This window comes from Hyposmocoma kahamanoa, unplaced genomic scaffold, assembly GCF_003589595.1.
Source record: "Hyposmocoma kahamanoa isolate Upper Pololo Valley unplaced genomic scaffold, ASM358959v1 87, whole genome shotgun sequence".
NCBI classification, from domain to species: domain Eukaryota; kingdom Metazoa; phylum Arthropoda; class Insecta; order Lepidoptera; family Cosmopterigidae; genus Hyposmocoma; species Hyposmocoma kahamanoa.
The window spans coordinates 17,190,502-17,204,506 of NW_020654422.1; the positions used below are offsets into that span (position 1 = coordinate 17,190,502).

The following is a 14,005-nucleotide window of genomic DNA, read 5'->3' on the forward strand; positions in this document are numbered from 1 at the left end:
AAAGTGTATAATTCGATCACAGGATGTAAGGAAATTTTCAGAATCGGATGTTGTATATTTCGTTTATAGTTTTTGTTTACTATTAAACAAGAAATAGCAACAAATAGGTTGTTAAAACGAAAAATATCTTCACTTCATTGATTTTAGGGCCGGTTCAGACGACCAACATTAGACGCGCGTTTTATTCATTAATATCTGTATGCATTCGCATGCTGACGCCCGTTTATTTATTTTTTTATTTATTTAAATCAGTTCATCAATATACTAATAATCAGTCATTAATATAAATCTTAAGAACTAACACACGTAAAATATAATTTAACATAACATAACATAACATAACATAATATACAAGGTAAATAACTAATCTACAAGAAGTACATTTGTGGCGTCGTGTGGCGCTTTCTGGTGATGTACCGTACATCATATCTAACAACACTGGCCAGAACAAACTCCCTTGGTTTTCCATTTATTATAAATAGAACCGCGATCCCAGTGACTTTTTAATCTAAGGACATTAATTAAAATTAATGGCAAGAGTTACCTGATACTAAAAAGCGCCACACGACGCCACAAATGTACTTCTTGTAGATTAGTTATTTACTTTTTATATTATACTATGTTATGTTATGTTCGAATGGCTATAAAAGTGGGAGATAGGCTTCAAAGCCACAATTTAATAAAAAAATTACATCCAACGCTAAACGGTAGGTTTTTTTAATAGACTTAAAACTAAATAATATTTTAGCAAAATCCCTTTTCGTGTCCAACAAAAATCTAAAACGAAAATCGGGACAGACAAGTCCCGTGCAAATCGGGACACCTGGCGTCACTAATCCTAGCGCCCATTTCTCTGACAAAATTTTATTTAAAAATTAATTAATAAATGTTTTATAAAAACACGGATTTACCTAGCTAATTCAATGGTTTAGCAGCTACGTTGCTCAAAGTATTAACATACAAGTATTTTAGAGCCTATACACACGACGTTTTTTTACACGCAGATGACACGCGTTAACGCGATTCAGTTGCAGTCAGTAAAGCTTTTGAACGCGTTCACAAATTTAGTATATCGGCTCTACGGCGACATGAACGCGCGGTCGAGGAATGCGCTTGAAAATATGCCGTGTGTTTAATCTACTCTAGAATTTAAGCTGTTCATGAATGTCAGACCTACCGCTTCTCTAGCAGAGGGTTTGAATCCGGGCTTGCACCTCTGAGTTTTTCGGAATTTATGTGCAAAACTCAATTCGAAAGGACGTGTACCGAATTAGTATGGACATAGGTACCTTATTCTCAGAAAGCTTTAACCAGCCTCAATTTTTTTGTATTAATTCTAGCAACACACTAAAAAAAGTCCAAAACGCAGCAACACTTAAACGCCAAAACATTCAAAATCTTAATTCTAATTGGCTAATTAAATTGCAACAAGAATGACTTTGACATGTGATCAGCCAATATTTTTTATGGCATTGGCCACTGGCCCAAAAGCCAAAAATACTTAAAAATCCGTTCCGTTTCGTGGGATTGCGTTCCGTTTTACTTTACATAGTATTAAAAATCGCTAACGATTTTCTGGAAATTGCAAGTCAAAAATAATTTGTTTTTAATTCAGACTTTCTAGATTTTGAGAGCTCTTTACAAAAAATCAACTAATAGCCTGGTTAAATTTTCCATTTATTTTAGTATCACTAAATGTAATGATGTGTGTGAAGTTCCCCATCGACGTTGGTGTCTACGTGGGAACCACAGCCCAAGTCCCATCAACTTTTGGTTAATTCATTATGTTTTGTAAAAAGTCATAGAACTAAAGTTGATGTTTATGATGTTAGTGATATAGCCCTGTGAGGTTGTTAGTATTTTACAAATAACGCTGTATAGTGTATGAGAAAATTGAGAACCTTCATTAAGAATACCTAGATAAATATAATCGTCTACTAAATCAGTCCAATGGGAAACTGAATCCGGGACATTATGTAGTGACTACAGAATTTATCACTACATCACTAAAGTTCTCATACAAGTACAATAACTGATTGTCATTCGTCGTACCTGTAATACAGTAAGGAGACGAGGGCATGCAGCAGCAGGTTGACGAGGTGGTAACCTGCCGGCTGGAGCCCGTGCACGGCGTAATTCCATCGGAATGTTAACACTGTCAGAGGGCGATACGATTTGTGAGATTGTTCCTGTAACAAGAAAAAAGTTATAGGTTAAGAGAGTGCAGAGTTATATGTCACTTTTAGTTAACAACAACTCGATAGAATGTATGTCATTGACTTGTTAACTACTAGTACGAAGCGCTTCGCTTTTACCTGCCTAAGGGTGTCATTACACGTATTGGATCGGATTGAGTCGAGCCGATCAGAGTGAAATTATTGCTAAGTTGGCCGTTTCAATTCCGCTCAGACAGAAACGCACGTCTATTTCGTGCATATTCCAGTAATGAGTAATGCCGGTCATCCTTCGACTCGTGTTGATTACCTACTAATCGTGACAATTTTTATTATTTAAGTATTCGATTTTTTTATCGCGCAATTATTACTTAATATTCGAGTATTGTATCATGAAATATTATTTAATAATTACACGATAATATATTTGAATATTTAAATAATAAAAATTGCCAGGGAAATTAGGTAGTGAACACTAGTCCGAGAAAGACCGATGCATCTTCCACTAATCCACTTAACTCGCAATTAGGAGAATTGTTTTTTTTTTCATTAAGAAAGCAAAACTGTTTAAGGGAACGTGTCCGGATCTCATCGTTAGTGCAATGACAATTCGTTTTACTTGTTACAAATTACATTATAATGAAATAAATTTATCTTTGTTTATGTTTTTTGATAATAAATACACGTAAGCTAATGTTTTAAAATAACATAATACATCATATTATACCTGACTGAAATACCTTTCGTTGGATACGAGTTATCACTGCACAGGAAATTCTTTTGAACAATTATAATGATTTTTATTGAACATCGTTATATCTTTTTGTTCTTGTAGTAGGTACTTTCCTTTATATTCATTGACTACTTTATTTTTTTAGATTAATCATGTTCATAATACATTATATATGAGACAGCTGGTGCTTGCCACTTCATCTGAGTAGAATAAGTACTTTGAGTAGCCTTCTGCACTACAGTAATTTTCAATTTCATTGGTTCCTTATTCAAACTTTCATTCCCTATTTCACTCTCCTTAAGACGTATTTTTGTGTCAAAAAGTAGTCTATGTCCTTCTTCTAAGTCCCATCTATCTCTATACCAAAATTCATCAAAATTGGTGCAGTGGTTTAGGCGTTAAAAGTCTGAGTTATTTTCGCATTCATAATATTAGTTTAATATTAATTAATCTATTCGAATCATCAAAATATATACATAATAATAATTATCATAGCTGATAGGTACATAAAAACATATACAAAAACTAAATGACTTGTAGGGGGAGCTATAGCCAGCAGATGTAATATAAATCGAATATGTGTATAACATATGAGGTTAACCAAGTTATTGACATATATATAAACATTATTATTATTTGCTATTTGATTCAGAGCGAAAACGCCGACGACGTTAGATAACATAAAACGAAGCTACGAACACAACGCAGAGACTGGCTACGCTCGTAGCATTTCCTACGCCTCACATAGAATATAACGAACAATGCTACGAAACTGTTTAACAAAAAACGGACTCAATGTCTTAACAAAAATTGTTGTTCAAAAATCCGAGGTAAAAATAATATTACGTCGAACTTTAGCCCGGCTAAAGGGTTTACATAAACAAGGAAACATTGGAATGACGTAAAGAGTGACAAAATATTAAAGATACAACTTTTATGAACGCTCGGCGAAGTATGAAATAACTCTAACTTGAGATTTACGGAGGAAAAGCTCCACAGACTCCGTAAATTGTTCTATACAGGACGACATCAAAATATCACTGTTAATAAAAACTTTCGTTCGTTCGTGAAAGACGAGAGTACGAATGTTTTCATTATTTATTACCTGGAATAAGTTATAACACGTTTAAAGTGTTGTCGTGGTGACTCCATTTTCGTTACATGCCTGGAAAAATAATGTACAGGGAAATCATTCGGAGAATCGTGATTATTTTTTATTGCATATCGTTTTAGCTTTTTACGTACAGGCGTAACATTTGTTTTTTCAAACAAACCGACGTTTCTCATTACTACTAACTATTGACTAATTAATATGTGTTAGTTTATTCTAATTTCTATTATTAATTAGTAATAAATTGAACTTAATAAAAATTCATTCAACAAAATAATTTGTAAAACTTAATGTAGCGTAAATTGGAATGTATTCTTTGTAAAATTAAAAATAAGGTATTTAATTAATAACTATTATAATTAAGTGAAAAAATAGGGTGGTTTGCATTAATATTAGACATAACTGGTTGAAGACTGTACCACCTCAGTCAATCGTGACCATGGGACCTGTAAAGGGCCAGAAACGTCGGTTTGTTTGAAAAAACAAATATACGCGATTGAAATCCGGAAAAATAGTTTCAGTTCCTAGATATATCACCAGTTTGGATTTTGTGTCTCCATCAAACTGATCTAGTTTTGTACGGATCAGAGATTTCATAGTGCTTCAGTATTACGATATTTTCCCGTATATTCACATGTCTGCTCCAAATGTTTTTGACATATATTTTTTAAATAATATAGATTAACGCATTGCCGCAATCACAGTTTATATGTATAAAGCTGCCGCTTTTAAAACTATAGTGAAATAAAAACTTTACACTAAAGGTTATTTATTATACAACTTCTGCGAACTTGGACGACAAAAATCTGTGGTAGTAACCCGTTTAGCTCATGGAGGTAGCCTCGATCTCTGATGTTTGATAAAAAAATAATTGGAAATGTAGTACAAATGTTATTTACAAAGAGCAACCCCTAGAGTTTCTTGCTCATTCTTCTCAGGCGGATCTGCCTTACGAATGAGCGGTAGAGAGTGACGATTTGAAGTGTAATAATGCTTACTAATTAAATAAAGATTATTTTGATTTTAACAAAGAGGACAATAAGGTTTGACCATATATTTCATTAATACAAGTAAACAGTATTCATAAAGCTATGAGTCCCATAAAATGATTCATGGCCGTACGAAATTAGCAAGAGGCACGGCAATAGCGTTCTTTAAATGAAATTCCACGTCAGGTGCCGGCCAGTGTAATGGCGGGCGTTTATCACCCGCACAATATGCGAGTGCTAATAAATACCTCCAGGCTTGCCAGATTCCTAGAGGTTATAACAGTTACAGCCACTACACGAAGACCTCTTAAGGTTACAGTCCTGCAAACGCGCTCCTTGCAAACGAAGTTTGGGCCAATTTTGATAATTACTTGTCAAAATCAATGATTTACAGTAGCCACGATGGATCTCCGGTGAGAGTATATCGAGGGCCGCGGTTTGACAGTTTTCAGTTAATAATTTGACTGAAAACTGTCAATATAAAGTTCCAATATACAGGCTTAAAAACTGACGAGGAATAGCTTCTTCAAGACCATGCCATTTTAGCGGCAGTAGAGCTTCTTGTGAAACAGTTCGTCCAGGGAAGTACTACCACCTTACCTATTTCTGCCGCCATGCAGTGATGTTAGCATTGCTGTGTTCCTATTTTGAAGGGTAAGGGTGCTGTTGAAATTACAGGCACATGAGACTTGTCAACTTACGTCATTGCGTGACGGGCGCAGTGGTAGAGTACCACAGATCTATGCGATTTCTGAATGGCACTGCAACTGTTATAGACAGGTGTGTAGCTTACCATCAGGTGCACGACTTGTTCGTCCTGTCACTTGATAATAATAATAATAATAATAAATAACGCACACACTCAACATAGCCCCGCACTAGGGAAACCCTGTGTCGCGGGTGCCATGGACACACACATAGACAACCACAAATTACATCCAAACTCACGAGAGAAATAATTGTAGGCCATACAACTATTTCTCCCGGCCCGGGAATCGAACCTGGGACCTCTGCGTGGCAGTCCGGCATGGTAACCGTTAGGCCACGGAGGCAGTTATATTATAAAAAAAACCATATAATATTTTCCACGTTTTTTACGTATTTTGAAAAATTATGAGCAAAGAAAATATAATAAATCGTGAGAGAACGCGGAGTCGACTTAACATTTCGGCTGTGAACTGGCAACCGGTACTATCTCAATTTTGACAACTTTACAGGAGGAAGAAAAAAATTGTATATATATAGCATCTGGTTTATTAAATAAAAATACGTAATGTATGTGTAATAAAAATATTTGAAAACAAAAATAATATTTTAATAAATCAGAGGCTATATAAATGACGCAAACAATTTTTTTTCTTTCTCCTGGAAAGTTGTCAAAATTGAGATAGTGCCGATTGCCGGTTCACACTCGATTTGTCGTATAAGCCGATTGGCCGTCGACACAGCCGATCGGGCGTCGACGTGGCCGTTCGAGTGTCGGTGTCGCACAGTGGGCCCAAATTGATAATTTTGACAAAGGAATAACTTGTGGAGTATTTTTTTTAATATGATAAATAATAATATTCCTAACAACTTTTATCCATGTATAATTTCTTAAAAGTTGATAGTTTCGGAGAAAAAAAATATTTTTTCTGATCGGCTTAAAAGTGATATCGTGTCGGTAAAAGTAAAAAAAAACATAGCTGAATCTTTGGTTAAACAATTACTATTGACATAAGCTGAATTCTCGATTATTTCTTACATACAGTTATAATTATTACTTACAGTTGAAAGTTTAAAAAATACTCGCTTGTAAATAATACACAATTTATTATGGAATAGAATAGAATACGTCGTACATCTGGTTTTCTGCTTGCAATTTAATATATTTTTTTAGAAAGGAAAGACGAGAGTTGCAGACGGCAATGAGATATATATTCTCTTTTTAATTTCCCGTATCCATTTCGCAGGAGTCACCGAATAAAAAATAGCGTGAAACTACTCGATACTATATTAAAATGTAGGTAACAGAGACGTATTCGATTTAAATTGTTTAATTATCATTATCACAGGTCTTCGAAAAGTTTTATGAAACGTCTTGCTTTGGTATGTTTCATCGCCATGCCTACTTCACCGCTGAAGCAAGTGGCAATTAGTATACTAACATTTGTTAAGATGACGGCGCAGGTGCCTCAGTGGGAATCGAACTGAGGGCTTACTACACAATATGAGGCAAACGTTCACCCAGCTAGAATATAAATGTATGGTATATATATATACATAACTTCACGTCCTTTTCCGCCTGGATAAGCAGAGATAACAGCTTAATGTATAGGTGTATATGTCTTTAAGTGTTTTTCGTTGGTGGTTTAGGTATTGAGTAGCTTTGTAATGTATTTATTATTAATCTAAAGCGTTGATTAGTATACTAAAAGTGTTGTATACACAATCAACAAATCAGAGGGCCTCCATTAATTGAAAGAGCGAGACAGATGTACAGCTATCTCGCAAGTATAGAGCTACGCGGCCTGTGGACTTTTCGCGCAGAACAAAATGTCCTGTCTATTTGTTAGCATTTAATTAGATAAACGTTTATATATCTTCGATTGTATGCTTTCTTAAATGTCTCCCTCGTATAAGCCATATTCCTCACCATCTTACCAATTAACTCGCAGGCCAAATTAGAATAAACCGAAATGTGTGGTACTAAATTCTATTTAAAAGCTGGAGCCAAAGAAGCCGTGGCGGTGCCTGTAGCTTATTTTAAGAACTTAAATAGCAGTAGAGCTCCTTGTGAAAGATTTCGTCTAGGAATGTACTATCACCTTGCCTATATCCGCCAAGCAGTAATGTCAGCATTACTAAGTTTCGGTTTTAAAGGGTAAGGGACCAAGTGAAATTAGAAACACATGAGACTTGTCTATGTTTCAGTGGTAGTGCTCCTCAGATCTTTGTGACTTAAAGCTCTGAGTGGCATTGCAACTGTTATCTGTGTTCTGATCTGATGTTGAAACTCTTTTTAATGTAAAATAGACACACGCCTCGCCACAATTTCACTTGACATTAAACGACGATGTGACCGACGATGTTTTTCCAAAAAAAAGTCCATTTACTTTTGGTTTTGGACAGCCCCAAATTGTAGATATCGGAAAACAAAGATAGTGGTTGGTATTCCATTTTTTACCATTAGGAAGGTACTAGCAAAGAGCTTCTTGCGAATGAGTGGTGCATCATTGTTATAAGGATGGAGAATTCCGTTCATATTCTAATTTTTAAGTCGACTGAAGGTCGGTAAAGGTGGAACAAAATTGTAAAGTTCCTACTCCTCCTTGATAAGGAGCTTTAAGTTTGCGTCGTTGAAGTCTCGGGTTACGAGACAGCTGCCAGCTGCTGTCAGCTAAGAACAAGTTTAGCGATCCAAAGTATAAATCGGTATTTGCTAACTGTTTTGTTCATTCTCCAAACACGATATTTTACGTGCATTTTACTTGGTCACGAAGCATAGTCGTCGACTTTCATAGTAAGTACCACTGCCCAAGTTCGACTTATTTTCTTTGCGTTGCAAAATGTTCTCCGTAATACTTGCTAAAGCAATGTGCTATACACATACGCCTTGACATAGAATAAGACGGTAATATGTATTTTTATTTTAGCGCAATACGCGACGTTTTATTTACTAAATGTCACGGGTTCACTTTTATTAAAAACAAATCAAAATATGACAAACTTAAGACATGAAATTACGTTCGTTTATATTTCGACCTATAGCGCACTCAGTCGCATAAATTCACCTACAAAAGTGTTTAGTGAGTTTCTCCCCTTACTAAATAACTCTTTTTGACGTAGCTCATCTCCCATATATACTCGGAAATACGTTTGTGAAGTGACAACAGCGGTAGATGGTAATGCTTCCTGTGAGTATATTTGCTCAAGTGATTAATTCCAACGCTGTCTTTGAGTGTAATAAGTAATATCGCCGTGGGCCTGTTATTCATACAAATATTAACCGAAGGAAAATTTGATTTCCATCTCCTAATTGTATTTTGTCAAATGATTATAATTGCTCTAAAGAACTGTTTGTACATCTTTCGGAATACATGAATATAAAGCAGGTACAGTATGCTGTACCTCTTCTTGGCATTTCGAGTCTGATGGTATTTGTGAGGACCAGTACTTAGCGACTAGCACAGCGTTATCAGTGGCGTTGTAGAGGAGGTCCTCGCGTATGCAGATGTAGGAAGACGCAGGGCAGGACATATGATGTGCTATTGTCTGGGGAGACACCACATAGACATACGCTCCCCGAGCTATAACTCCACTTGTGCATGCTCTTTTTGCTTCGGTCCCCACTTGAATCTATTTAGAGACTTCCAAGTTAGATAAGGTAAGGTCATGCTCAGAAGGGAGGTGCTCCGACAGTAGAACACAAGATCTTAATGCCTATATTTTGAATACTTCCTGTATCAATCTTCGGTTTTGCTAGCGGAATGATTTCTGGCAATTAACAAAAGTTGTGCAACAAAATTTGATAGAGAGTCCCCCTTGTTACATTGTACCCATTATAAAAATTCCCCTTCCATGATATCTGAGCATAATTATGGAAATATGCGTTGACTGTAATAATGGGGATGGAGACGGGATCGGAGCCTCGGGCGTGTTAGATAATAGACCGTAGGAGTTCGGTTACGGCGTCCTGTGGTAAAAATTTGCCAACAATCTCCCCTTCCCATCATACGAAATCTGAGAATAATTAAGAAAACGTGTAAATCTTACTTGTACCACGGTCGCGTTACTCGAGTCGCCTCAAGCGTTCTTCGTGTATTTGTTTGCGCCATCAAAAGTATCTTAATAAAAATACAACATTTTATTCCAGACATTTTGTTATTAATTAAGAAGAAAAATTATTTTACTTTACGATTTCCAGGGTAACCAGGGGAAACTTGTAAGCTTGTGAAGCCAGAGGAATTTTATTATAATTGGAAAAGTAAAAAATTAAATTAATGAACCAATGATACGATGCAATCATACGATGAAAAAAAAAAAATAAAAACTTTATCAAAATAAATACAAACAGAAAATAACACGCGTACGTACGTGCTTAGTTAATATGATCGGTATTACTGTTTACTTAGATTGATTGGAGTGAGTTGAATATATATATATATACGTATATATACATATATATATAAACATAATATTTTAACTGGTTCTTGACTCGACAATTGGAGGTTTAGGTTTTAGCCTGAGTATAACATAAATATGTATCTACATAATATGTAGCAACTCATTACTTTACGCTAAACATTTAGTAAGCAGCAGAGCTCGTGAAAGAGTTCGTCCAAGGACGTACTGCCACCTTATCTATTTCTGCTGTCAAGCGGTAATGTGACCATTATTGCGTTCCGGTTTAAGGATGCTGGTGAAATTAGAGGCACAGGGGAAATGTCAACTTATGGCTCAGGTTGTCGGGCGCGGTGGCAGTGAATTTAAAAGTGCAATGACCTGTGTCAATTTTTTTTTAATATGGAAGGCTGTAGTTGAATATCAACGGCGCTGAGAAATACTCCGCCATTCTGCTGAGCTACTGACCTTTTTATCTCCCACCACTATTCTCAGATACTATGTGTAATGTTTATTTGGCAATGTGCTGAGAAAAGTAAAATATTTTATTAATTTTTTTATTATATTTAAGAAAATTTCGTTCGAAGCTGCAAAATCCATGCTACAAAGTATTTTATGAGTAGGAACCTAAGAAACACTTGTAGTTCTATAAACATTAATGTTTGGCCAAAAGGCGAGTCTCAAAGGTTAGTAGTGTACGTGCTCGCCTCGCTTGTCGTTTGTTTTTCTTAAGCAAAAGGGAAAAAACGTCTGAAACACAAGCCACGCCTAAAGACCGGGGTCGGGAAAAATTGCCCAGAGCTAGAGGTCGCCTTTGACTAATCCGAGGCCGAAGCTGCGCTATTACAAGAAAAGAGTAATTCAGATTTCACCTTAATAACACGTGATTGTGAAAAACTTAAATGATTGTAATAACTACGTAACTAAAGCGTAAAAATAAACATAAATAAAAAAACTTTAGGTAACATTACATACGTTGCTCTGATGCCAAAGTAAGTAACTAAAGCATTTGTGTTATGGAAATCGGAAACAACGATCGCACAAAGATCTGAGGTACACTACCACTGCGCCCGTCACCCTGAGACATAAGCTGGCAAGTCCCATGTGCCTGTAATTTCCCCAGCATCCTTACCCTTCAAAACCGGAACACAATAATGCGGACATTACTGCTTGGCGGCAGAAATAGGTAAAATGGCAGTTCAACCCTGGACGAGTTTTTCACAAGGAGCTCTACTGCTACTAAATAATAAATAAATATTTCCAGTTAGGTATATTAATTTAAATAACCATTACAAAACTCAGATTAAAATTGAAACCAGACATTTAGTTAATTTTGGTCTCGAAAAAGTATTCAAATCTTCCTAACCCCTAATAAATTCTGACACCGATGTGACAGAAGATAGATGACTCCTTGTTATTAAGATTGATGGATATATTTTAGGTAGTTGTTTACACGTAGCACATTCTGAAATAGGAGATAAGATCTCTCGATATTATCATAATCTGGCTGGCGTCAAAAGGTTCAGTCACGTAATGATGTGTCAGTTTTCTAGTCCTGTCTACGACGCAACTGACTCCACGAAAATTGGATTCCTTTATTGATAACAGGGCAAAGGATTGGGTAGCGTTTCCGGCCCGAAAACACGTACACAGGAAAACTTAATTGGGATGAAAGAAACTGTTTTCTGTAAATGTCACTTTCGATTATAAGTGGAACAAGAGAATTGGCCACGAAAATCGACACGACGAATCTTTGCGCTACGTCAACATTTCCTTTGTTTACTCAGTAAAGGCGTTTCATATTTTTACTCACAACATTTGACAAACCAAATATTTAAGAACGAGTTCCACAAGTAGAAGAAGCGCATAAGAAAGAATTGAGGTTGCGAAGCAATTTCATAACCTACTAGGAATGAATGAGTTAGTCGAAGAATAAACACAGTAGCCATAATAAGGCTGCTTGAATTGTGGCGCCCAACATGGGGCTGTGATGCAAAACTTTTTTCATTTCGTGAAAAAATACTGTGACTGCTGCTGCTGTTGATAGAAGAATGTTTTGACAAATATAAAGTTTTATTTTCAATGGAAAGGGAAAAAGGTTCTTACAAATTGTTTCATTGTGTACACGAATCTTAGAATTTCGCACTGGGAAAACATCGCAATGTATACCAAAACTATTAAATTTGGAGTAGGTAGTTAGGAACCTTTTCCTTATAGTTAAGATTGTTTACCACTTAGCAGAATAGTTATATAGCAAACCGTCCTTGTACTCGTATAGTAATATGGATCTTGCTCCTTAAAATTTCTACATTAGAACAAGGTGACCCAAAACAAGTTGTTCTTCCAACAACAACAACAATTTGTCACAGTCTCACCAAATTAAGAAAGACATTAAAATATTTTTCGTATTTATCGCAAAGTTTTTATGTGAAACAGAAAAAAAATGAAATTTCCGGCATCTAAGAAGGGATGATGGATGATCTAAGTGAATTCAATTTACGTTTTTGCTTCAATGGATACTTTACAAGGAACGCTTAAAAAGAGAGAGCTTTTTTAGCGATTACTGAAATAAGACGACAAGTGATTGGTACATGGTCTATCAGATGGGACTTCTTTACAAATTTTCTTCCATAGTATTCATTTTTGCGTTCATGTCTTGTGCCAAGTTTCATGTGTGTGTCAAGAGAAGTTAGGTTAGGTTAGATACGACCTATGTGGACCGTGACCCCTCTTATGTCCACAAAAGCATGCCAATACCTTGGGTTTCACGATTTTCATATGTACTTTTGTAATTTCTCGCTAAGGATCGCGTATAATTCACCTCTATGAAACCTCCCGTGATATACGCTGATTACTATACGGTGTGAAAATAAGATTCCCAAAAAAAAAATTGCGCTATACAAAAAGGAACACAAACTTACCTCGAAATTTTGCAAGAAAACCGCTATATTTATATAGGTACTTTATATAATATTAACGATTTTTTTAATATCGATTGAACTAAATAGAACACGTGACGTATACGACATACATTTTTCAAATGACTTTACTTTCGTATGTAAGAAAAATAAGTTCTGAAATAAAGCAAGTGACCCTGCCGTTCGACTCGCGCAATAGAACCATGGTAGAACCGATTCAGTACGGGAAAATTTTTAATTCGACCTGAAGTAGTGTCGACACTCCAGTTGACCCTTGATGATTTTTTCTATCTTTAGTTAAAAAAAGTTAAAATGAGAAAATGTCTTTCTTTCTTCTATATTAAGTGTATTTTGTATATTTCCTTTATTTAATGTCATATATTATTTGTTATTTAGGTTGTGCTTGTAACGAACACCTTTGCGTGTACCTGTTCAGGTTTATTCATGTAAATTATTGTCACTCGGTTTAAAGTTTCATGAATAATATGTTCACTAAAGTAATTAGTTTGAAATGTAGCTCGTAAGGACCAGACTAAGTATGTTTGCAAAGGTCTGAAATTTACAAAATACGTTTTGCAAATATTTTAGAACGTTTGCTTGGAGCCAAAACGAGACTTGTCGAGGCTGTTGTTTTGAACAAACAATTGAATGTTTATTTAAATTAGAAAAATAATATCGATAAAAAAGCAAAAATTAAACACATTAATTAGTTCAAGTGACATCTCTAGTCAGTCGCTGGTAGCTGTAAAGGTACTTGGCTGAGTGAAGAAAAACTTTCATAGATTTCTCACAGATGGTGCAGCAAAAAAAAAGTATTTAAAAACAAAAACAGAAGATCTGCAACAAGCACATAGAGAAATTAGTAAGGTCTGATGCTTCGTTCCGTAGCTCACTTGGGAGAGCGTCAGCCACGGTATGACTAGATCGCTGATCCGAGTCCAGCTGCATCAGCAGATCTTTGTATTTATAATAATTAT

The 14,005-nt window shown here is 35.6% G+C and overlaps 1 protein-coding gene across 1 annotated transcript in view; it reads right to left on the reverse strand.

The window, feature by feature from the left end:
• Positions 1–14,005, reverse strand: part of LOC113235114 (transmembrane and TPR repeat-containing protein CG4050) — a 286,720-nt gene that overhangs the window by 57,572 nt on the left and 215,143 nt on the right. The window contains exon 2 of the mRNA XM_026470689.1: positions 2,053–2,189. Coding sequence (XP_026326474.1) covers positions 2,053–2,189 — 137 coding nt within the window. The remainder of the gene's footprint in view (positions 1–2,052; positions 2,190–14,005) is intronic.